This window comes from Callionymus lyra, chromosome 4, assembly GCF_982586985.1.
Source record: "Callionymus lyra chromosome 4, fCalLyr1.hap1.1, whole genome shotgun sequence".
NCBI classification, from domain to species: domain Eukaryota; kingdom Metazoa; phylum Chordata; class Actinopteri; order Syngnathiformes; family Callionymidae; genus Callionymus; species Callionymus lyra.
The window spans coordinates 13990531-14016881 of record NC_141821.1 but is presented as its reverse complement, the minus strand read 5'-3'; the positions used below and the strand labels follow the sequence as shown (position 1 = coordinate 14016881).

General features: G+C 38.2%; 2 protein-coding genes across 3 annotated transcripts; one reads left to right on the top strand and one right to left on the bottom strand.

Moving 5' to 3' along the window:
- Positions 1 to 57: 57 nt before the first annotated feature.
- Positions 58 to 4689, bottom strand: idi1 (isopentenyl-diphosphate delta isomerase 1). Its single transcript, XM_087788839.1, has 7 exons — positions 4565 to 4689; positions 2972 to 3159; positions 1977 to 2149; positions 1820 to 1912; positions 1625 to 1755; positions 1453 to 1557; positions 58 to 588 (listed from the first exon to the last, which is right to left on the bottom strand). The coding sequence occupies exons 2-7, from the start codon at positions 3100 to 3102 to the stop codon at positions 376 to 378; spliced, it is 846 nt and encodes a 281-aa protein (XP_087644965.1). The 5' UTR covers positions 3103 to 3159; positions 4565 to 4689; the 3' UTR covers positions 58 to 375.
- LOC148081788 (WD repeat-containing protein 37-like) lies at positions 4405 to 25472 on the top strand. Of its 2 annotated transcripts, none has more exons than XM_087788834.1 (14): positions 4405 to 4502; positions 7003 to 7205; positions 9815 to 9911; positions 10079 to 10174; positions 11090 to 11154; positions 13974 to 14112; positions 14180 to 14251; positions 14405 to 14449; positions 15107 to 15183; positions 15319 to 15553; positions 16408 to 16549; positions 20923 to 21057; positions 22081 to 22195; positions 23522 to 25472. In XM_087788834.1, exons 2-14 carry the CDS (start codon positions 7053 to 7055, stop codon positions 23651 to 23653), a joined length of 1503 nt encoding a protein of 500 aa, XP_087644960.1. In that variant the 5' UTR covers positions 4405 to 4502; positions 7003 to 7052; the 3' UTR covers positions 23654 to 25472. The 2 variants fall into 2 exon arrangements, with proteins under 2 accessions (XP_087644960.1, XP_087644961.1); XM_087788835.1 differs by having other exon boundaries at positions 4412 to 4502; positions 7007 to 7205; positions 23522 to 25469.
- Positions 25473 to 26351: the final 879 nt, after the last annotated feature.

Here is a 26351-nt window from a genome sequence, read left to right as displayed (position 1 = left end):
ATAAAAAAAAACGGAAGCACTGCATTAACAAGTATGAGGCCACAATGAACGATCCCATTATTTATAGCATTGCTTCATTTATTTATTCATTTTCTACTACAAAATATGTCCTGTAGGGTCGTCAGTCCATCGTTCGCCACACAAAAGACAACTCGCATTCACATGACAGACAACTTATTGTGACACTATCATTCTGAAACATTATTCATGAAGCCAGGTGGGATCAGGCACTTGATTCGTGTGTAAAATAATCCGTGGACAAGATGAGAAATTGAAACTGAATGTGACAGTTCCGCTAACTTTACAGTGAGGTCTAGCTTGTACACGGGTGTTAAATGTATCTGGGCTACTTGAATTAAAAAGGGGGATTCAGTCCTACATCCGATGGATCTTGTCATGATCCATGAACTGTTTCAGGTTCTGCAGGTTGTCCCACCACTGAAAGAGGAACGTCTCCGCGATGAGACTGAACCAGGGAGTGATCTTGAGCTCCTGTCGTTTGCCTTTCTCCAGCATCTCTCGCAGCTCCTCCTTGGTCACGTAGCAGTGGCTTTTGATCTCGTTGGGGTCTGGACTCAAGTCCACATCCTGAGTGGAAAAAAATAAAACATGCACACGTCAGTCACCGTCATGGGGATGGAAAATAGACTTTATAAATAAACATGTTTAAATTGGCTACTATTATAGTAAGTATAGTATAGTAAGTGCAGTTTGCTTTATTTTGTATATATATATAACCGATTAAAGAATGCCTGAATAAAGGCAATTTCGTTTAATTGAATTGAATTTAAAAGGCTCAGAGTTAAAAGGATTACATTTAGAAAATGTATCTTTTAATAAGAATATCAATCCATACATATTAATAAATCGTTGATATTGAACATATCTACTTTTTCAATTATTATTTCTAAGAACAAATTACAAATTCAACATTTAAATAATCTCTTGTATTTTTCACCCTTGACACAGAGTCCACACAAGGTATACCTCAAACTTTTTGTTTTTAGGCCTACGGGTCACTATGACCCACAGACCGCACAAGGGATATACAATTATAGATAATTTTTAATTAAATGATTCAATTATATATTTTTAAAAAAAGCCTCTCAATATAGAAATGATTCAATTAAATGATTGAATCAAAAACTATTTAACGTTTCAATGTAGAAATGATTTAATTCAATCATTAAAAAATAATAATTAAATGCTTAAAAAACACTTCAATAATAAATGTTAAGTCTCAACATGTTCAATATTCTGACGGCCCTGATACACTTCCATTGTTAACAAGGCAGCTGCTGGAGTTTCATGACACAGAGATGCTTCAATGATAAGTTTTCATTGAGCTGAGAGCGCCATCTCATGGTCTTTCCAAAGAAAGACGCCATCACATGAAACCTCGTCAACGCATCAGACGCCAGAATGTGTCGTTTGACCGACAAATGAAAGTACCTTCTGCATGAAGATGATGTAGTCGATCTCATGTTCTCCCCAGATGCCGTCCGACTGTGCTTTGTAGTGGATTCTCGTCAGGTACGTCATCTCGTCGGGAGTCACCTGCAGGGTCAGATTACGTCGCAGACTTAATAATAATCCTTCTTGTGCACGAGCCTCAGCAACATACCTGAGACATGGGGATCCCCAGTTCGGCCTCTAGTCTCCTCTGAGCCGCCCGTCTCACTCCGATCACATCCTTCTCCTCGAGCTCACTCTCCGTGTGCAGTGGGTGACTGCAGCACGTGTTCGTGAAACAACCTGCCACACTTGTCGCGTCACTTTTCTGACTCATTTTTAATATAAAATACAACTTTTTCCTAACCTGGGAATGTGATTTTGGCGTCAGACCTCTGCTGCAGGAGCAGCTTCTCCTCGCTGTTGAAGATGAAGACGCTGAACGCTCTGTGCAACAAACCTGTGGCGACGAACAAGATGTAAAAACACATCCACGATAACCCGTGGGCCTCGAAAACCTGCACCTTTGTCGATGTTGGAGTTGAGATGGCAGTTTTTCTTGGTGTCCGCTCCGATCTTCTGGTCCTCCTCGTCGATGAGGATGCACATCTCCGCCAGGAGCTGGACCTGCTTCTCGTCCAGGTGTTCCGTGGTGACTTCCGGCATCCTGGCCGCGGTGTGTGGAGACTGGACGTGACTGTGACGCACAGGAAACGTCACACACCTTTCTAGACCAGGGTCACAAAGGGCTTTCTCGCCTGCAGTGAAAACAAAACTCTGCAGCGAGAATTCTAACCCGCTCAAGTAGAAGAACTCACATTTCTCCGATCCTTAAAACTCTTCACTGGCTTCCAGTTTCTTTCAGGATCAACTTTAAAATTCTGGTTCTTACTTTCAGATCTATTCATGTTCAGGCTCCTCCTTCCATCAGTGATCTGATCCAGCCTTACACCCCAGCTCGGGCTCTGAGGTCTATGGATCAGAATCTACTGATGGTTCCACGCACACTGTTCAGGACCAGAGGAGAGAAATCTTTTCAGGCTTTTGCTCCTGAGCTTTGGAACGATCTTCCTCTCTCTTTGCGCTTGATGGATCTACTGACTCCTTTAAGAAACATCTTAAGACGTTTCTATTTGTTCAGGCTTTTCCTTGACTATCTGGAACTCCTGTTGTGTTATCAGTTTTATCTTGATCTTTAAAGTATATACTTTATTGAATATTGTTTTGATTGTTTAAGCGCTTTGTGACCCTGGTGTGGAAAAGCGCTATATAAATACAAATTACTTACTTACTTACAACGTCACACACAACGTCAGTCTTATTATTATTATTATTATTAAGCCTGCATGTTTACAAGCTGTGACGTGTTAGCACCCAAGTTGAAGCTGAAGCTCATGGAATATACACGTGTGAGAAAGAACACTGTTTTATTGCAATAACAACGCGTCTCGCAGCTTAAAGAAGATTTTCGCAGCTTTACGTGTCGCGTTTCGATGACGAGCGCGTGCAGCAGACTCACCTGGAGAGGTACCTGTGGCGGGGAGCAGCCGGTGATCGATAAGACGCGGTTGAGAATCGCCTGAACCCCAGGTTTGGTGGAGTCAACTGTGAGGTCACCAGCCGAAGCCCCGCCCACACCGCCCGTACCATCGCCTGACAGCAGAGGGAACCCAATCACAGGGCCTGAGGCCGCGGAGGGGGTAAAACCTGGAGAGGATCGACGATCAACACTGATGTTTATGAAGTTCATTTTTAAAACACCGAATTCGAGATGACATTTATTTAAAATGTTAAAATAAATAATAACTTATGCTCCACCAGCATTTTCACATATTACCTTGTAACACATGTTGTGGTTTTACAAAAAAAGTTTATTTAAGTGACATCCCAGACGACACATTCTATCAGACAAACATTTGTTGTTGTCATTGTATTCATTAGGAATGAAGGGAAATTTGTATTTGATATTTATCATTATTTTATATATATACTGTATATATATTTTTTTAATTTATTTGTTATTTTTTAACATGAGAACTGTATATTTATTCTGTTTTGAGAACTTTCTGCTGGGATATTTAAAAGTGAATGAAGAATAAAGGAATATAAATAGATAAATAGTTAGATAGATTGATGGATAAAAAGATAGATGTATAGATAGATGTATAGATGTATAGATAGATAGATGGATAGATAGATGTATAGATAGATGTATAGATGTATAGATGTATAGATAGATGTATAGATGTATAGATAGATGTATAGATGTATAGATAGATGTATAGATAGATGTATAGATGTATAGATAGATGTATAGATAGATGTATAGATGTATAGATAGATGTATAGATAGATGTATAGATGTATAGATAGATAGATGTATAGATAGATGTATAGATAGATGTATAGATAGATGTATAGATGTATAGATAGATGTATAGATGTATAGATAGATGTATAGATAGATGTATAGATGTATAGATAGATGTATAGATAGATGTATAGATAGATGTATAGATGTATAGATAGATAGATAGATAGATAGATAGATAGATAGATAGATAGATAGATAGATAGATGGATAAATAGTTAGATAGATGGATAAATAGATAGATTCATGGATAAAAAGATAGATAGATAGATAGATTTTATGAATCCCTCTTCACTTATCCACACTTCATTTATTTTGTAGATAAGCATAACAATCCTGTAAACCTCCAAAGTCTTGATTTCTAAAATCTAATTTAGGAAATGACAGGAAAACTAAATATTTTATAATAACTATACATTAAAAAAAGGGATAACGACAATGTGAGTTAAACTTTTACAAAAGCCTTAACTGGTCTAAATGCGTACGTTTTATGAGGATCTTTTGCAGGGAAAGAATGAACCATCTTGCTTTTTTTTTTTTTTTTACAACATCCCCGCTCTACGCCACTCCAGTCCAGCAAATCCACTTCACGATTAGCGAGCAACAGTCCTCGTCAACACGCCATCGGACGACCAGCTCAGCTCGGCCCGCACCTCCCAGGCCTCTCGACCAGCTACAAGTACGGTTCACTCGCTTTACCTTCAGCCGCACGAACGCCGTGAAAATCACTCGCGCTCTTACCCACGAGGTGGTTCCCAGCGTTTCAGAGCGAGATTCTGTTTCGTTCTGGGCCGCCGTGGTTCTTCCGCGACGACACCTTTTAGGCGTAAATGCACATCCACGACGGGCTAAAGTCAGCCGGAGCGCATGACGACACGGCATTTGATTGGTCGCCGAGTCGGCGACGTGGCGTGTGATTGGTTAGACGAGCACAAACACACGTACGTAGGCGGAAGAAGAAAAGCCATCACAATACACGAAGGTGTCAAAATGACCCGAGAAGACTCACGATAGTGTTAAAGCTTCATTTAATAAATAATATTGACTCTGAACTATGACATACATGCTTCAAGTGGAATAAACGTGGTTTACGTCGTGCTATGAAGGTTACGTTAGCTACTGTCTCGAATGACAGCGAACCTACCGGAGCTTCCTTCTGTCGGTTCCGCTCGATATTTTATTAAATATACAAATCATTTCAACGTCATTTCGGTCCATTATCATTTAATATTTTTCCACAATTATAAGTGCGACATACCGTGCAATATTTAGTGTACGTGTCAGTCTGAAATACGAGCAATAATACTGGATTTAAAACTGCAATTCTAATTGTAATTCAAGGGCATTGTTACAGTTTCTGATGTTAAAAACATTGTGAAACTAACGATACACACACACGCACACACACTGTGGTGCTAAATGTATCTTAGTTACGTATCTAAATCCACATTGGTTTTTAAGGCCAAATGTTGTGATTAATACATTCTTGTTTTAGTTCTTGGATTTTCACGTGTATTACAATCCACAATGAAACACAGAGAGACTACTACTCACTCACATGTCACACTCTTTGTTTATTATATATTTTTGGAAGGAAACCGACCAAGCTCGTGAAAGACTTGTTGTATAAATCTATCAAATTGTAACCAAACCTTAACCCAATATCCCAAAGTAAGTAAGTAAGAAAAGGTTATTTGTAAAGCGCCTTCATAGACCAGGGTCACAAATCGCTTAAACAAACAAAAACAATACTCAGTTAAAATGAATTTAAAAGGTCAAGACACATAAGACAAACACAGGAGTCCCAGAAAATAAGGGAAATGTCTGCACAAATAAAAGTGTCCTAAGATGTTTCTTGAAGGAGTCAGTAGATCCATCAAACACAGAGGGAGAGGAAGATCGTTCCAAAGTTTAGGAGCAACAGCCTGGAAGGATTTCTCTTCTCTGGTCCGGGACCATCAGTAGATTCTGATCCATAGACCTCAGAGCCCGAGCTGGGGTGTAAGGCTGGATCAGATCAGTGATGTAAGGAGGAGCCTGACCATGAATATATCTGAAAGTAAGAACCAGAATTTAAAAGTTGATCCTGAAAGATACTGTTAGCCAGTGAAGAGTTTTAAGGATCTGGGAAATGTGAGTTCTTCTACTAGAGCGGGTCAGAATTCTGGCTGCAGAGTTTTGTTTTAACTGCAGGGGAGACAGCTCCTTCTTGTTTAGACACGAAAATAAACTGTTACAATAGTCTAAACTACAAGACACAAACGCATGGTTCCAGATCGTGTTGTGACATAATTTTCCTAAGTTTAGAATTTTTTATCAGTTGAAGGAAACAGTTTCTGGTCAATTTTCTGCAGTGTTGAACTAGTGACATACCCAGGGGAATCATGTACAGCAAAAACAATAAAGGACAGAACAGAACCTTGAGGGACTCCACACAACAGATCCGCTGATTCAGACCTTATTTGATTGGCAGATGCACTGAAACTGCGCCCAGAGATCTCCAGAGGGATTAATAAAGTCTATCTTTCTATGCAAATCTTCCCAAAGAGTTTACTTACTACATCATCAGTAAAACGTTTACATTTTCTGCTAAAACGATCTGGCCATAAAGTCAACCCTCAAGACGCAGACTTTTTTCCCTTAAGACAGAAAAACTGTGAGATGGAAAAAATGTACAATCCAGGAAACTGAGATGTTCTGTTCTGTACGTGATCCATACTTTTAGAACGACCGTTAAATTTGACTGAGCATACAGATGTTATAGATATACACATGTTAAATGCAGACTAGTTATAATTAAATGGACATTTTCGTGTCGTAGACTGAAACAAACACCAACAATTCACATCTAAAGTGGCTCAAATATGCCATATGTTAAGTCCTAGTATGAAAAAAAAAACTCCCAATGTTTTTTGTCAGCTTTTCATGTGTCAACAAGTATATATTGACTCGTCATAGTCTTATGTTTGTGACTTGTAAACTCTGATGACCTTATTATTTACAAGGAACCGCCTGTCGTGTAAATAACACTGCACAATTTCTCAAACCTGCTTCATTTTGTGAATAAATAAAAAAGCAACCATTTTTTCCACAAATTGATAGCCGGACACAGAACGCTTTATATCTCGCCCGCATGTGGTGATGTTTCATAAGAATAACCATCTCCCCTTTTTCTCCAGGTAGGAGGTGAGTTGGGGGGGTGGGCAGGGCCACCCAGGACAAAGGCGGGATGCCTGTGGAGGGTGGGAGCAGCAGCGGCTCGGCTTCAGCCGCTCGACATCCCAAACAGAAGCGCAAGGCTCACAGTTTGTCCATCAGACGCACCAACAGCACGGAGGAGAGGCCGCAGGGCCTCGGGAGAGGAGACATGCTGGATGGACAGGTGAGGGATCTTGAATTCCAATGTGGCGGCGGATCATTTTTACCAAGCATGTTGCTTTGTGGGTAAAGCGCTTGAAGTTTTCTTATCTTGATCGGATTACTTTTGAGGATATATAGTCTTGTGAGTTTAGTACCTGCCGGTTTAGCAGCATTTATTTTGTCCTGGTGTTGCAGCATTCTTTTTAAGAGATGGTATTTTTGCCCCCCAGTGAAAATGTGACTGATCAGTTTTTTCGTAAAAGTCAGTGCAGAGAGTCGTGAGATCCTCACAAAAACCTGAGTAGCTGAAGAAATGTGCCTTCCGTCGTTGCTGCTGCGGAACACTACGGGAGTGTTAGTAAGTGTAAAGTAAACCTCATTTTATTGATATTTTGGTAAATGACATTCATTTTGTGTCGTTGATGAAGTGGTGACGGTAGACAAGTTAACTTGTGTAGGTTTCACGTTATAGTATTCAGAATCAGGAAGGATCGATCGCTTTTCACGAAAGATAAATGGACGTTAAAGTTGATTCATTTTGAGTTTAGCTTCTAGTAGTGACGAACCGTGTTGACAGGTGAGGCTGACTTGTTGACTTCATAATTGTTTTGGTGTATTCATATCTGAATGAGAGTGGCAGAAAAGAAAAAGTGTGTGAAAATGGCTTAAATCCACTCTCCATATAGTAGTTTGGTATTTGGTTGTTGTGTTTGTCGATTAGGTGGTATTTTGACTTACGATTTGTCGAATAATCCGAGGTTACGACACAGAGTTAAAAAGAATGTTAACATAAAATAGCTCTTATAACCTTTATAAGCGATCAGAAATAAACACACATGCACCACTTAAAGTATTTATGGAGATTTTCTATCTATCACTTTGTGGTCGTTGTCTCAAATACTTTGGTACACTGGTTTGCAGTTAACTTTACTTTCCATTATCAATTTTAAGTCTTAACGGACTTCTAACATTTATATAATTACATTTTTTATCCTGTACTTCTACCACAAATAATCCCTAGTTTGTTTACCACACCACAACTCTTGTCTAATGTATATCCATGTACAATGACATAAAACGACCGATTATTTTATTTTTTACATTTGTGTAATTTATGGAAAGTGAAGACTTTTAAAAGAGAAATGTATTTTATATGTGGAAACACTACACCAAAGCGTTTTATATATATATATATATATATATATATATATATATATATATATATATATATATTTTCAATGATGATAAAAACGATCTATCCATCCATTATTGTTCTTTTTAACTTGTGTCATTTATGAAAGGCTAATACAACCGGAGCTGCGCCGTTCATCAAGTTTTAATACGGCCCTCTTGTCCAGGTCTGATTAGTCTTTTCACTTCAACCTTTTTATGAACTGCCAAGACACACTGGCTCTTTGAACGTTACCGCTCCGCTGCCCCTCTCGGCTCTCGCAGCTTTATAAAAACAACAAGAGTGTTTTCTTCTGCGGCTTCGTTACGAGGTGAGCACGCCGGAGCCTTTTTCATGGCCAAAACTAAGCCGCTTTAGGTGCACAATGGCTGCCTGTTGATTTCTGGTACAATTTTCCTTCCTCGTAGCGATGACAAAACGCTTTGGCAGCGGCGACACGGTCGATCTTTTAAGGACAAATGACACACGAGCGTCGAGTTTCCTCGACTGTCAGAGAAAGTAACGCCGGCCTTTTGTAGACGAGCTGTCAAACGCAGCCTTTTTGAACCTTTTGTGTGTTTCCTCGCATGCTGGTCTGGTGGTCAGCTGATAGTACTGGTCAGCCTCTGGGAGCAGGATGGAGGTAAGGTGATTTAGAAGTTGTCGGTTGGACCGCAGAAGTGTTTGTTATAATGTAGAGATGTGTGTTTGCACACGTGCTGCTAGAGCCCGTGACACGCAGTGTTTGATAATAGTCGTGTTCTTTACATTTGTTTATGACCATGACTTTTTACATGTGAGCTTTACATAGCCATGTAGTATGAAAGTGTCAGTTCTGCCATGGATTAGTTGACTTTAACATTAAATGTTATTTGTTTTTTTGTTTTTCAAGCAGATAATATTTAAAAATATATAATTGAATGCGATCATTTATATATAGAAAGGCTGCCAAATTATTTCTTATTGAATAATTTCGTTCTATAATCTCAATATTGAAAAAATGTTGTATTTTTTAAAAGCAAGTTTCTTGATCGTCCACTTCTCCTTCATCACATGATCGTCTTTGCATCGCATGATTGGCTGAAAGTGCAAGTGTATTGTCTAATGGCATTTTTTTTACCAATATTTTATACTAAATTTAAAAGGCTAAAAATACAAAATATTTGATTTTTCAGAATAATTTAATTAGAAAAACACAAATTCTACCTTCCAATATAGAAGATATTGAATTAAATAATTAAAACCAAGAATCAAATGCTTAAGAAAACAAAACAACGGTTTAATTAAAAACAAAAATATCAACTCAAAAATGTCTAATGTTAATTTTAACCATTCAATATTCTGGTGGCACTGATACTTTCATGATGTAGACACTGTAGTTTTGCCACATGAACTGTATTTTCGTACATATTATTGAGCGGGAAATGAGTTGATAACTCTTGTTTTGATTCCTAATCCAGGACTCCAAGCTGCCGCTCTCTTTACGGAGTAATCTGCTGGATCTTTTCGGCCAGATTGAGCGCGAGTTTGAAAACCTCTACATTGAAAACATTGAACGTGAGTAAAAAAAAAAATAGACTCCTGATATGGTGTTTCGCAAGAGCCAACGTTTGATGTCAGGAATGTGTTTTATTGATGAGTAGGTGTAGGTCGACTAACCAGACAGATTTATCTGCTCTGGCTGTTTGTCTTTGGAAAACCCTGACACTGTGCTAACATTACAGTGCGCCGGGAGATCGACTCTCTTAATGAACGACTAACTGGGGATGGACAGAATATTGAAGGAGGAGACCCCAGCAAGGGCGCTATGAAAACAAAAGGTAAAGTACTGTAATATTATGCTTGTATGTGTATATATATATATAATGTATGTAAATGTATGTATAAATGTTGGACCAGGTTTATCCTGTTTGAGGCACTGAATCATGAAAAACAGGACGAGGTGTAAAACTTCACCTCTTTCAAAACTATTACACTATTTGCTGATATCAGTTTTACATTTATTAGTGATGATATATATTTGATTAGGATGTTTTTTTTAAGTTCTCTTTGGTGAATGTTATATAATAACAATTTTGTTGGTTACCATTTATAAATAAATCTCTTGCGTTCTAACATGACTGGCAATAATTGCAATTCTTATATTCGTAAGGATGAGTCGCAAAAGTATATGTTTTAATTCTTTTTTTTAATTAACCTTTATTTATACAGTTAACATCTCATGAGGCTCAGAGTCACATTTACAAGAGAGAGCAGGCGACTCTTGTCACTTGTTTTGAAAGCAAAATATGACCAAACATTGGCTTTAAAATTTGCTGGAGTCGACTGTATCATCTAGTCCTCAGTCATGGCTTTGATTTCGCAGGACTAGTTCTTTCATTTAGCTGAGGAGGTTCTAGTGACGGCTGTCGTTTGTCGGCCGGAAGCAGCCGGATAATTATTTGCAACACAAAAGTGAACATTATTTTGCAGTTTTAAATGTTAAAATAGACTTTTATAATTTCATTATATATATAAATTAGTAATAACTATTATAAAAATGAAATATGATGACAGAAAGATAATAAAAGCAATAAAATAATAATAAATATTTTAAAAAATAGTAATAATGCTGTTGATTATTAATCGGTATCGTGGAAACAAATGTAAAAGCGTTCACAGCACCTTTCGTGTCCGTGCTTGTGGTGACAGCTCAGCAACATGGTTTTTAATTGTTTGTTGTCTGTGTGATGCAGCGAGCCACAGCACGAGTCAGCTCTCGCAGAAGCTGAAGACGACCTACAAGGCCTCCACCAGCAAGGTACCAGACTCACAACACACCACCTGACTCTTCAGTTACATCTGCTGGTTCAGGCCTGAGAAACAAGCCAAAGGGATCAAGGCCGATCAGAGTATTTAGTGGAAATTAACTTTCTTTAAAAAAATATTTTTGTACAATTTTTTTAACTTTTAAATCTCTTGCTGACGTAGAGATTAATCCACAACAAAATAGGTGGACCCCGATGCTTCAGTGTGGCAACGGTGTTGGCAGGAGATTCATGGGTAAATTGCTGAACCATCTTTTTGTGGCTTAGCTGAGTTTTTTTTTTTTTTTTTTTTTTATTCACCGAAGTCTTACCTTGACTCCTCAGCTCTGGTCAGGATGTCAGCTCGTATGTTGCAGTTTATTTATATATATATTATAACGTCTGTTGTGTCAATTTTCAGAATTTACAACCCTAGTATGATTTATTATCAGTTAAAGTAGTTGAACGTAATTGAATAATTGATGAGAAGTATGAGCTAGAAAAGTTCACAAAGGGGTTCAAGGGAGGACTTCAGGGTTAACCTGCGGATTAGCTTCTGTACTATTAACAGCTAACCTGTTTCCTGCTCTGAAGTCCCTAAAGAGTCACAGTGGGATAGTTATAAGACAACTACATCTTTTTTTATTAGTAATAATGTGACTTGCTAGCATGGCTTCTATGGTTTCTATTTTCCTGTTTGAGGCAATGGATAGATGTCTCAACCGGTGGAGTGTATGAAGGATTTCATTGTTGTCTTTTTAAAGATGTTTAACACTTGTGTTACCTCAGGGTCAAGGTGACCTGAAGGCCTGAGATAAATGTAAAACATTTCTTACTTGTGAGAAATTATATATATAAAAATATAGAGAGAGAAAATGTATATATTTTAACATTCACTCCCAATGTGTGTCAGTGCGCCCTCTAAAGGAGTTTCGGTGCAATGACAAGGCGAGTGCTTTTAGCATGAATGGAAAGAATTATTGATAAACAAGAATGACTTGAAGAACTGCCTCTGTCACTTAGGATGCCCACAGGGTCAAGCTGTGAAACTAACAGGCGTTTTTCAAACATCCACCAGTAACCAAGACCTGTCAAGCGCTCGCCAATATATTAGATTAAAAAAAATGACATCCACGTCTGGGACTTCATAGAGTTGTTATATTAAACCATTTAATATTCGATTCCCTGACAGAACTCCATAGAAACCTCAACATTCAAACATCCCACTGTGACCATCTAGAGGCTTTGTTTCGTGATGTCAGGAAAAAGTATCTTAAACTAATGCAGTTTTCGACTAGAATGGGGAAACTTTTCATGCTTTTCTTCAATGTTTTAAAAATTAAAAAAATAACGGTATAACAATGGCTGTCTGAGATCCTGGCGAAATGTTCTTTGCTGTTGCATCTAACAACTACTCATAACTGCTGACCGGTGTTGGCTTGCAGCAGCATGAGTGACGTTGGCTGTGGTTGAACTGTGGAAATGAAAGGTAGCACCTGTAATTACCTGCAAGGTACATGTTACAGTTACTTTAATGTACATGTTTAGCTGTTTATTTACTTGTCAACATCAGCATGAACATGAATTTGGAACAGAGAGTCTGTAAAACTACAATGACAGCACAAATCACTAAAGTCACTTTAGGGCCATGAGGTCAGTGTTGTTAACCTTTTGATGCAAGAAATCTAACCGGGTAGACTAGTTTTACATAGTTTCCTTTTTTCCCCAATCAAAATGATGTCTTAAATGCGTTATTATGCTTGTTATCCGACGTGAAATTTATAAAAACATAAACTCAGAATGACTTCAGTTAGATATGTTTAACTAGCTTACCTAGGAAATTTACAATAACTTAAGTTGATCTGCTATGGGTTACAAGTTGGTTATATGAAGGACGATTATTAACAACGTAGTTAATAAATAGATTTATTAATGTATAAACACATTACGACGTTTGGAATGTCAAGCCAGTTTGCTTACAGTCAGCAACATGTTGAATCTAGAAAATATAAATTTAATAAAAGCAAAATGTATGAATACTTGAATAAATAAAGGTTGAAATAACAAACAATAAACAATTAAATATACCAATAAATATAAGTTGAAAGAATAAATAAATACATGTATGTATTTACATGTATATACTGTGTATTTATATATATATACTGTATATATATTTATAAATACACAGAAATGGTTCTTTGACAAAAAAATTATATGCATTTATTTATTTGACATTTTTATATTTCTTCATACATTCATTAGACATTTAGTTATAATTATATAATATATTTATTTATTTAGCCGAATTTTCATCAGGGAAAAACAATAATTAGTTCATTTAAAATAATAAATTTGTCCTTCATATCGTTTAGGCTTTATGGTTCCTTTACTTTGTAAAAGCTTGAACATTAGATCGATGGATATTACATTATTAATCTTATAGGAGGACTGTGGTGCAAATCTTTATTTATAAAAAATAAAAACTATGCATAAAAAATAAATCGTTTAAAAAATAAATTCAAATTTAGGGAAACTATCTAGTCATTTAAAACCAATTAAAAGGACACATTTCCAAATTTAAGTCAATAAATTTAGAAATACAATAACACCAAAACAAGTATTATGTCATTAACAACAGAGTTTTGATCCTATTAAATACATTTTAACACTTTTCTCCATGTTTGAGAGCTCGTGAAATGACTGGACCCAGTTTAACACACTTTACATGTGTTTTCTCAGCCATGTGTATTCCTTAGATCCAAAAACAATTTAGGAAAACTCTGGGTGTGAAGTTAAAGAATGACGGTAATCCTTGTCTCTCCCTCTTAAGATTGTTTCTAGCTTTAAAGCCACCGCGGGCTCCAGGGCTCTGTGCCAGCTGCTGAAAGAGTATGTGGGTCACAGAGACGGGATTTGGGACCTGAGCATCACCCGGACTCAGCCTGTGGTTCTGGGAACCGCCTCTGCAGGTACAATTCCTGACATGGACTTCTCAAAGCTCCTCGGCTTTCAACTTGAAATCTGTGCTTTTGTTAGATCACTCGGCTCTCCTGTGGAGCATCGAGACGGGGAAGTGTCTGCTGAGATACGCGGGTCATGCCGGATCAGGTACTCTTTCCATGCAGCGGCTGGAAACCTAAAACCAGCGACGCTCGATCAATCTTGTTATGCTGCTGTCAACACTGGACTTATTAGCCTCTGACACATTAACAATGCTCTTTGCTTATTCCCGCTCTTCTCTCCTCGTTGACCTGTCAACAGTCAACTCCATCAAGTTCCATCCCACCGAGCAGATGGGCCTCACAGGTAAATATTGTTTTTCAAGATACTGTATCAATATTCAACATCACTGTTTCGATATTGTTTTATTTTATTTGCTATTAATTATATAGTAATAAGTGGCAGAAAATGAATGAATAAATATTTTAGTATTACATTTTTTTTTACTATAACTATTTCACTTCTTTACAATAACCATTAAAATATTCAGTGATTGTTCATTATTGTTGCAATTAAACTTCTGGCCGCTAGATGGCAGCAGTTGTTACATCCTACAGCTAAAGGCCAGGACACACCAAAAAAAGGAACAATTAAATCCCGCGGGATCTCAGCGATGGCCGAGTATGAGAGGATACAGTCGATTTCAGCAACTTTTAAGGCTGATATTTGTTCATATTTTTGTTTCAAAACAAACGAAAGCAGTTACGACTTTATCAAGAGTCATGTGGTCTGTAAATTCTGCAACACCAGAGTCAAGCACTCAAGGTGTACTTTCTTACTAAAGTATTGTAATATATCTTATTGTTGCCCCTGCATCGTGATATGTATTTTATCGATGTAGATTCTCCTCAATACACAGCTCTGCTCATGAGTGATTTCAATGATATAACTGGCATTTATCACGACTCTAGTGTCCGACAGTGAATTCTCAGTACATTTGACTCTTCTTTTCATTTCTTCCAGCCTCCGGGGACCAGACAGCCCACATCTGGCGCTACATGGTGCAGCTGCCTGCCCCTCAGCCTCCACCAGATGTCAGTGTAAGAGTCTTTTAGTCTGCTCCTCTATAGCCTGAATATCCTGAAGACGCTTCACTTCCTTTCGTCTGCAAGGCTGGAAGAATCACTTTCTCGTTAAACTGGCACAGCTGGAATCCTCAACTTGTTTCCTTTCAGGCTCCGTGTGACGATGACCAGGACTCATCGGACCGGGAGGAAGGCGAGGTGGACTGCGATGGCCCCTGCGAGGTCCCCACCGTCCGGGTCGCCACGGCGACTCTCAAGAGCCACCAGGGCGTCGTTATCGCGGCCGACTGGTTGGTCGGCGGGCGACAAGTGGTGACGGCCTCGTGGGATCGTGCCGCCAACCTGTACGAGGTGGAGACGTCAGAACTGGTGCACACGCTCACGGGTACGAGAAGCTCACGTGACAGTGATGGTCTCCTGGAAACCACCAGAATATTTACTTATATAAATGTTGAAACATCCAATTTTATTGTTGAAAACTTTATACTTTTTTTGTAATATCGAATTCTATTTTTTTTTAACAATTTATTTATATAATAAAATATTGTTTTTTTTAATTATTTAAGACTTGAATTAAAAGAAAACGTATAATAAAAATACAAGGTTTCTGTTCTTTTAAAATGGAATATTTTTATTGTTTTAAATTCATTATTTATTTATACTCCCCTTTTTAATTTAATATAAAAACTGTGGTTGAGTACTGAGCTATTTTTATCATTGTGGCATTATTATAACATTAATATACTGAATTTTAAATGCTATGGATTTAAAAATCTGAAATTTTGTAAGTGTATTTTTTCAATTAATGGAATTACAATATCAAACTCTTTTAAAAAAAATGTGTTGAAATATTAGATTAAGAATATTATATATATTTAAATAGAAAAACAAACCTTTTTAATATAGACATATTTAATCAAATAAATTCAAATAAACTAATTTAACCTTTCAATATAGAAATTATTGAATTCATTCATTTAAATAAATATGTTAATGCTTAAAACCTGCATATCAATGATTAATGACTATTGAAATGTTTAATTCAATCAATATTATGTAAATGTAAATTCTGATAGCGTTAACATACTTCCATGAAGTCTTTGGCTTTCAGCAGCTGTATCCAAGAGTCCTAAATGATGAAGTGATTCGACACTATCTTGTGTCTTCAGTGTGACTTTTATCTGTTGCGTGTACAATTATTATGACATATCAACATGATTTCCCCCGTTTTTTTTGCAGGACATGACCAGGAGTTGACCCACTGCTGCACGCACCCCACACAGCGCCTCGTGGTGACCTCGTCCAGAGATACAACCTTCCGTTTATGGGACTTCAGAGATCCGTCCATCCACTCAGTCAACGTCTTTCAAGGTCACACGGAGTGAGTCCGACGACTTGTCTTTTTCTTGCCAAGGACACGCATGAGAAAATAGACTCAGGCTTAGAAACAGAAGTGACAAACATAACCTGGTGTGTTCGATGATATGAAGAGGAAGTTAATGCTACACTTAAGGTCCATGATTAGGTTGAAAAGACATGCAACCATCTACACTAAGCCAGTAGAGGGCGATACACTTATATCTAATTCATAACTAAACACCTTCTTGCCATTGCAATGATCCACCACGCGGTGGTGCTGTGTAGGCACTTTGCTTTTTCTGCTTATTTTCCATTTGTTTTTCCACATTCCTTCTATACTGAATCCACCTGTCTCTCATTCATAGATTTACACCTCCCTCCCTCCCTCCCTCCCTCCCCCTCTCCTCACTTATCCATCACTTTTCACATTAATCCAGCACTCTGAGTTACCTGCCACTCTCGCCGTTAAATTACCGACTCTTTATTTAGGTTGACTGTCGTTCGTCTGTATCTTTGAACAGCAGCACTCGGCAGAGCGGCGACAGGCTTTAATGCGCACTCACGTGCACGTCCACTTTGATTCGCTCGCACTTTTCTCGCAACCCTTGACTGTGACTCGAGGGAGGATTATGTGACGATCATGACGTCCGTCCTCAACAAGTGGATCCTTCGTTCTCTCCCGTAGACGACTGTAGTGATGAGATTAAGCCCTTTGTTTCTCAGTTTCTTTTTTTAATTGTCTTAGCTGTTTAAATATTCTCCCTTAATGACCCATTCTTTGCTTGTAGTATCAACTCGATATTAAACTGTGACAATCATCAGTGCCAACAGTATATTGAAGAATTTAAATTTTCAAATTTTGATTTCAGTTTATTGACTCTTTTTGATCATTTGATTTAATTATTCATATATTGAATGGTTAAATAAGTTGTTTTGTCACTTGACTATTATAAAAATGAATGATTTAAAAAAAAAAAACATAGTCTTGTTCAATGTTGTATAACAGTGCTACCATTATTGGCTAAAAGTTTGATCAAGTACCTCGTCACTCTTTTGGTCATTTCTGGTGGCACTATTATATATATTATAATAAATATAATAGTTATATGAAATTTAAATATTTAGGAATAAAATAAATATATTTTTGAATGATTAATGTTTAAATAACCAACTATGTGTAAATTCTACAAAAAAAATGTAGTCTTGTTTTTAGTACATTTATTAGCAAGTTCATCCTTTCATTATAAAATTATTCAGAAAAATCATTAAATGCTTTAAAAAATCCTCAACAACATTTCAATAAAAAATTCAACATTTTAAATCAATGTTCTGATCTTATATAGTGCCATGTTTTTTTTAACAACATGCCATGAACTCTTGTGTTGAAGTTAATTTAATTAAAGTTTGAAGACGTAACTGTCCAGGGGTCGCTCCAGAGCCAGTAGATATTTATTGTAAATAATCGATAGTCTTTAATCAACAATCTCTACTGAACTCTACTGGACACCATGAGGTCCAGAGCCTTCAGTCGCCCCCGAACTTCCTAACACTGGACATCGTAATACGAATATAAATATAAATGTTTTCCTCAGAACTTGCTGTTCAGGATTACTTCGCTGTAATTCGCTTTGTTTGGGTTTAGAAATATCTTGTTAAATTTTAAGTATCAGTTTTACTGTGGTTGTTAATCCGTGCCCAGATATATAACGTATTGTTTTTGATATCGTACTTACGGACTGGTGCTCTTGGAGCGTCAGACGTGTAAGTATCTTAGTATGTGCAGGATAGTGGCAGCTTCAGGGTTCAACCTCTTCAACAGCAATTAGAGCAAACTCTCCCTGACAGCCAGCCGGGGCGGCAAAAAGTACACGAATCATCTTTTCCCTTTTCCACGCCGCTATAATTGCAGAGTAATGACAAGTGCGAGTGAGCTAACCAAACAGCCGCGAGCAAATGAGAAGTGTCAGTGGACAAGCTCTACACATGCAGGCGTCGCGTCACCTTTGTCTCTTCTGCCAACAGCAGCTTTTGAAGACGTTTGATTCCCGTTGATAGAAGTGGATGCACCTGAGAGGCGGGAGGTTATTTCTTTTCTTGGTCTTTGCACCTGAAAACTGACTACAGATGTTTTGAAAAAAGTCACATTTACGCAGGTATATCAGTTTTTAATCAGATATAAATGGTTGAATTTAGCATTTCAAAAGTATTAAGAGTTATTTTCTAAACAATTTAATTCCATTACATATATTGACAGGTTGAATTTGTTCTTATTGAACATTTAATTCAATAAATTGTAAATTAACAAAGAAAATTGAATATTATCAAAAATCTTTGTAAATTTATTTTGGGGATATTTTTATTGCAATAAATAAAAATAGGAAATCTGGATTAAATTCTATTTTATTGTAGCATTTAAAATTCAACATAAACTATTAGTAGATGTCTGATGGCTGTTGATATTGAATTTAACTGATACGAATAAAAAATATATAGATGTTCGATAATTTATTTTTGAATTCCCTGGAATTTTAATATCAAACTCAATGTGAAAAAAAAAATTGGAAAAATGATTTGTATTTTAAACTCGATGTTTACCAAAAACAAATTCCATATTTGAATATACAAACTGTTCAATTAAATAAGTAAATAAAAACAAATATTATATTTAAATATACAAATGGTTGAATTTAATTGAATAAAAAAACAAAAAACAACAAGGTTTCAATATAATTCAATGTTTGAACATTTTAATTGTTAATATTCTCATGTCACTGATATCGTTCCATACACATGACATATATATATATAATATATAGGTGCATATTAGTCTGTTTTACTGAGACTTATCAAATCCTGGGTAAGTTATGAATACATTTGATATACGTGGTTTAAACAAGTTTGGAACGAAGCATTTTGCAATTTAATTTACTAAAGATTTATTATATTTTCAGCTTAACATGTGACTTTTGCCGGTTCCTTGCTAGTTAGCTGGTAATAAACGCTCCCTGGATGTCCACTTCAGAGTCTCCTGTGTCACTGGACGAGCTCCGCTGCCAGTGAAGTTGTTAAAGACAACTACTAAGTAGTACTTAAACACCTCTTAGTCTCCTCCTCGGTGTCCCCAGGTGTTCGGCTCTCTGCAAAGTCAAAGGGTGCCGGTTCTGATACAGTAGTTTCCTCTGCCGCTCTAATAGGACAAAGTTTCACGGCCTAATTAGAACTTAATGCTGTGTCAATTTGAATTAAGAAGAGAGAGCGCACGTGTGTGTGTGGCCGGCGACTGGTCTTAATGAGGAATTAGAGCTGCTTTAGTGGGTGATGGAGGGGAAGAAAAGTAGCGCTGATCGTGTAAAGAGAGTTAAAATGTAAAACTGCACCGTAAAAAAAAACAATTTCCCAAAGGAGACCTCCTGAGGGATCAATAAAGTTTTACCTTACCTAATGAAGCAAAATCTTGACCCTGACCTTTTGTCGGTTGAAGGATGTTCTGTGTGTATTTACATATTTTTAAACAATTTATAACCACGGGTTACTGTGACTGTAAAATACTGGGGTTGTTATCAAGTCTTTCAACTATTTAAAACGGTTTAAGCCGAACTCCTTAAGGTGTAACTAATGTGTTGATTTAAGTGTGTCTAAAATAGTTGTTGGACTCAATTGTATTCACCAGTATGTGTCTGTTTGTACAAAATTCTCTTTTCATTGAAATATTTACATTAGAAAATGTGCTTAAGCCCCGCCTTCTGATATCTTTTTTTTTTACTATAACCACACCCACTCTGTTGTGATTGGTCAAGCATCAAAGTTGTGTCACCACACGTCATCAATCCTGGCTCCACCTCCAAGTGACTCGTTGTATAAACAAAGCGGGTGTTATTACAGCTGGCTTGAGGAGGAGTGAAGCCATTATTACATCATAATGGACTCTGAAAATTCGGCGAACGAGAGGTTACAAGAGCAGCTTTAAAACATTTATTTTCAGATTGTAAGTCTAGCTGGTTGACATTCTCGTTCCTTCTTTTTATTTGTACATTTTGCGACTGTTGTTTTTTTCGTAAATACAACTTGGAAAAACCTTTATGATTTTTGTGGTGATAAATAATTAAACATTTAAACAATTAAAAACCCTTTTTCAATGTTGGTTCTAATCCGAGTCCCTCCCAGATGACTGAGTTTCTCACCCAATCCTCGACGAGCCAATAGAAAAAGCTCTGTATAGTTTGAGTTCTTGAATGTCATTTTTATATCCGTGAGTCGTTGACCTGAAAGGTTGCTTACAAGGGGCCATAAGTGGCCCCCGAGCCTTCAGTCCCCATCGACTCTTTACCATATTTTAGAAAGTGTGTTACATGTTACATGTCACTGATCAAAGTGTCCATGTGCGTCCATATGCAGCACGGTGACGTCGGCCGTGTTCACGGTGGGCGACAACGTCGTGTCTGGAAGTGACGATCGAACGGTTAAGGTGTGGGACCTGAAGAACATGAGGTCGCCCATAGCAACCATCCGGACCGACTCGGCAGTGAACAGGTGAGAGGGTGAGAGCATGAGAGAGTGAGAGGATGAGAGGATGAGAGCATGAGAGGATGAGAGGATGAGAGGATGAGAGCGTGAGAGCGTGAGAGGGTGAGAGCGTGAGAGGATGAGAGGATGAGAGGGTGAGAGGATGAGAGCATGAGAGCATGAGAGGATGAGAGGGTGAGAGGATGAGAGGATGAGAGTGTGAGAGGGTGAGAGGATGAGAGGGTGAGAGGATGAGAGGATGAGAGGGTGAGAGCATGAGAGGATGAGAGGGTGAGAGGATGAGAGGGTGAGAGCATGAGAGGATGAGAGCATGAGAGGATGAGAGGGTGAGAGGATGAGAGCATGAGAGGATGAGAGGGTGAGAGGGTGAGAGGGTGAGAGGATGAGAGGATGAGAGCATGAGAGGATGAGAGGGTGAGAGCATGAGAGGATGAGAGGGTGAGAGGATGAGAGGATGAGAGGGTGAGAGGATGAGAGGGTGAGAGGATGAGAGGATGAGAGCATGAGAGGGTGAGAGGGTGAGAGGATGAGAGGGTGAGAGGATGAGAGCATGAGAGGATGAGAGGGTGAGAGGATGAGAGGGTGAGAGCATGAGAGGATGAGAGGGTGAGAGCATGAGAGGATGAGAGCATGAGAGGGTGAGAGGGTGAGAGGATGAGAGGGTGAGAGGGTGAGAGGATGAGAGTGTGAGAGGATGAGAGGGTGAGAGCATGAGAGGATGAGAGGGTGAGAGGGTGAGAGGATGAGAGGATGAGAGGGTGAGAGGGTGAGAGGATGAGAGGATGAGAGGGTGAGAGCATGAGAGCATGAGAGGATGAGAGGGTGAGAGGGTGAGAGCATGAGAGGGTGAGAGGATGAGAGGATGAGAGGATGAGAGGGTGAGAGGGTGAGAGGACAAGAGGATGGCAGCAGTAGCAGCACCAAAGCTACACGAGGCTCAAACCCAATATAGGATAATATTGATCACACTAATGACAGTGAATATGCTACACATAAAGTCATGCACTGAACTTGGATTTGAATCTTCAGGATCAGCGTCTCCGCCAACCAGAGGATCATCGCTCTGCCGCACGACAATCGTCAGGTCCGACTGTTCGACATGAACGGAGTGCGACTGGCCAGACTGCCGCGCAGCAACAGAATGGTGAGGGAGACGTGCTGACCTGAAGCAGCACTACCTGACATTTAGTTCTCGCTTTCTGATATAATATGATCTATTTCACACAGTTCTTCTCAGTGTTATCTTGGCCTTTTAAGCATATATTGTTTTGATTGTTTAAGCGCTTTGTGACCCTGGTCTGGAAAAGCGCTCTTTAAATATAAATTACTTACTTACTTACAATCATGACTCATGCAGCACAACTTGTTTTAAAGAAACTCGGCTGAAACGACCACCTAACTTCTTCATGACTGTAGGAGAGTGGAGACGGCAGTTGCATTTGTTTTCATTGGGGCTGAAGTAATGACATGTTTTTTTTTTAAGTTCTAGGCATAGAGCACAAGAGGTTTTTAACATGCAAACTTGATTTTTCAAAAGAATGCAGTAGAGCGAAACAAAAATGTTCTATATCTTAATCTTCGTAGACTTTACCAAATGAAACAGCTGATGATGTATCATGACACAATTTCTTTTTTTTTTAAAGGTCATTCTAAGTTTGACAATACTCCAGGTTTCATAGACTCAGTAGATCAGACCTACACATTTAAGAGATTAAAGAAGATTACGAGGGACCTTTCAAAATAAAGACACTGTATCAGAATCAGAAAACCTTTATTAGTCCCGCGAGGGGAAATTCGGTTTAACAGCAGCAAGAGAAATAAAAACACCCAGAAATAAAAACGAGAAATAGAATAAAAGATAAATCTGCGCTATATAATATATACACAATCATATTTACATAAATAACAAGAGGTGCAGTTAAATAGTTATCATAACAAATGATCAGCTGTTTCATGAAGCCTCGCTCACCCATCACTACTGACTGAAAAAAACACAACATGAAGTTTAACTAGAAGTAATTAAGTAAGTTATTTATATTTATAGAGCTTTTCCAGACCAGGGTCACAAAGCGCTTAAACAATCAAAAACAATACTCGATAAAATATATACTTAAAAGGTCAAGATAACACCGAGACGAACACAAGAGTCTCAGAAAATCAAGGAAAAGCCTGAACAAATAAAAATGTCTTAAATAAATCAGTCTTGAAAATGAAAGATAAGGATGAAAGGGAGACAAAATGCCTTACAAACAAAATCAAATTTTAGCAACATGATGTTTTGGTTTTTAATTAAACCTTGTTTTTGGTGGCATGAGCTTAAATTCTTTGTAAAACCTCATTAGCTCGTCGCTAACCATCACTTGCTAATAGTTTCCAAATACATTTTACGCTCGAAGTTCTGCGAAGCTGTCGTGTTGTGTCTCCGTTGTTCTGCGATGATCGACAACACATGCCTTTTTTTTGCGTTCAGGGCCACCGTCGCATGGTGTGCTGCACCACCTGGAACGAAGAGAACGCCTCTTGCAACCTCTTCACCTGCGGCTTCGACCGGCAGGCCATCGGCTGGAACATCAACATCCCGGCGCTGCTGCAGGAGAAGTGACTCCTCTGACACACACATACACACACACACACACACACACACACACACACACACACACAGTGCAATCTGTAGCCTCGCACTAGGCCGCATGTGTTTATCCTGTGAAGTGTTTTAGTCGTATTATATTTCACGGCTGTCGAGCAAACGCAGTGGAAGGTGTGAAACGTGGTTAATTAACATCAGCTGGAAACACTGATCGACTTCAGTGTGAACTGAGCCACAGACACACACGTGTGTAGTGATTTGTTCCGCATGGTGATCGTCATATCAAATACATGTATATTTATATATATATCTATATATATATAGATATATATATATGTCTGCTGTCCACCTCACTGCTGTTACTCGCGTGTAGATAAACCTGTTTGTGTGAACCTTAACTGTAGAATCCGCTCTGAAGACAAAACCCTAGAACGTCGTGGCCTCTTTCTTTGACCTGTTTCTGTGCAGGTTGTGGATTTAAGTGTCTTAAAGAAGGAGGTGGACTTGATCTGCTGTCATATCTGTTCTCTAAATCTACTTTTAAAGCCAACTTAAATAAATACACGAGCCGTTTAACCGAGACCTATAGAAGGAGGAGTCAAATCTATTTTTAATACATGACTGAAATCATCCTCTTCTTCCACACATGAGAAAAAGTAGAAACAAATCCATTGAGTTCTTTTGGGGAAAAAGTGGAAATAAAAACGTTTATCTGTTAAATATTATTGAACAATAGACACAGAGATCAGTCAGTTTTCTGGATAAATAAAGTTTCTTTGGTCTTCCTGCAACTCTTTGGAAGAAACTGTTGCGTTGTTACCTGGTTTGTCAGCGTGAAAAACAATATTCTGTCATTATTTCTGCCTTCCTGTCCCGATGCCAAGTGTCAGCAGCAATAACATCACTATTAGACAAAGAGTTGTCGCCATAATCTGTCCTCAGACTTTTCACAAGTACATTTCTGTATCTTTTTGTTTTGTATCCCGGGGGGGTGGGATGTGTCCACACGTCCGTGTTTTGATTCTCAAGTGCCTCTTTATTTTTTTTTGCATTTTCACTCCTGGATTCTTCCATTAAATTCAAAATAATCGACCTTTTATTTTGTTTTTGTCTTGCCAAACTCAACCAATTTTGAATCAAAACCTGTTCGTGTGGACGTAGCCGCGATGTTCTGTCCGTCAACGGGAGCGATCTGATTCTTTATCCACACATCTGGTGCTCATGATCTTCTTGGGTGAGAAAACTTGAAAAGTACTTGAAGAAATATTTATCTCCGGCTGTAAATCCCAAAGTAGAAAAAAAAAAATCTAGCTGTAACTTAGCTGTAGTTTGTAAATATATATATATATTGAAAAAAAGGTAGAAGAAAGTTTAGTGTTGTTGCTGTTCATAATAGAAGTTTTGAAGTAGCAGATCAAGTCGTAATCCAAATGCCTTATTACATTTAAATTTACTTTTCATCCGAGCATTAACGCACTATTTTAACCGCCTGTGATGTGACGGAGTTGTACAGCACAGATGGGATTCTTTTTTTTTTTTTTTTACTCCTGCTTAAGACCCAGAACTCCGAGATATCAACGTCATTTCAATCTGAAAGGAGGAGGATGAGTCTATTGTCGCCGTCGGCAGGGAATCGTCGCTCGCAGGAAATGTGATGGTGGATTGATACGCTCGATTATTGTGTGCCAGATTTAAGGGTGGAAAAAGAATTCTCTCTCGGTTCATTTTGTCGGATCGTATTCACCCCCGAAACTTCATTATGTGAACGACTTTGAATATTTGATTGTGGAGGAACATGAACTTTGACTCTGTCCAATAAAGTCTGTGAAATTTGTTCACGCTTCTGTTTTTTTTTTACCCTTCAGGTGTCTTAATTGTGTGTGTGGAGAAATGTGTGTTCTATCCCAGTGTCATCAGGCGAGAGGGGGGGGGACACCCTGGACAGGACGCCAGTCTGTCGCAGGACACACAAAGACACATAACCATTAACACACACACTCATACCTATGGTAAATTTCCCCATGTTCCCAATCAACCTCTGTATGTTTTTGGAATGTGGGAGGAAACCGGAGTACCCGGAGTAAACCCACGCAACACAGGGAGAACATACAAACTACACATAGAAAGGTTGAAAGTTGGCTCCCTCCGGACCTGTTCCTTGTGTTGTCTCTGGGTCAAGGGATACCACAAACACATTTGTTTTCGGGCCTTTGGGTCACCTTGATCTAGCGTGCTTACTTCATATTTAGCTGCAGTGCTAACCTAATAAAAGATAAGAGTTCAGGTAGTTAATGGACTGACCCGCTCTAGTAGAAGAACTCACATTTCCCCGATCCTCAAAACTCTTCACTGGCTTCCAGTTTCTATCAGGATCAATTTTAGATCCTCTTTGTTTTGAACAACCGTTCTAATGAAACGTCACATCATTTTTAAACGGATGGCACCACCTACTGACCTCTAAACATGACACTGCTTCCTGAAGCTTCACCAAACCATCACTAATTTCCACCATACTCCTGATATATAATCTATATATATACATATACAGTGGTATGGAAAAGTTTGGGCACCCCTGTACATGTTCATGATTTTCCTTTATAAAAGTTGATGGATAAAAAAATCAAGTTAAATATATCTTATAGGAGACAAACACAGTGATATTTGAAAAGTGAAATAAAGTTTATATGATTTACAGAAAGTGTGCAAGAATTAT

Coding starts and splice junctions, on each gene's coding strand:
- idi1 (XM_087788839.1), bottom strand. CDS start 3,102: ATGGTACGGGCGGTGTGGGCGGGGCTTCGGCTGGTGACCTCACAGTTG. Junction 2,150..2,971: donor CGCCACAGGTACCTCTCCAG/GTGAGTCTGCTG, acceptor TGTGCGTCACAG/TCACGTCCAGTCTCCACACA. Junction 1,756..1,819: donor CGCCAAAATCACATTCCCAG/GTTAGGAAAAAG, acceptor CAAGTGTGGCAG/GTTGTTTCACGAACACGTGC.
- LOC148081788 (XM_087788834.1), top strand. CDS start 7,053: ATGCCTGTGGAGGGTGGGAGCAGCAGCGGCTCGGCTTCAGCCGCTCGA. Junction 11,155..13,973: donor ACAAGGCCTCCACCAGCAAG/GTACCAGACTCA, acceptor CTCCCTCTTAAG/ATTGTTTCTAGCTTTAAAGC. Junction 14,450..15,106: donor CGAGCAGATGGGCCTCACAG/GTAAATATTGTT, acceptor CATTTCTTCCAG/CCTCCGGGGACCAGACAGCC.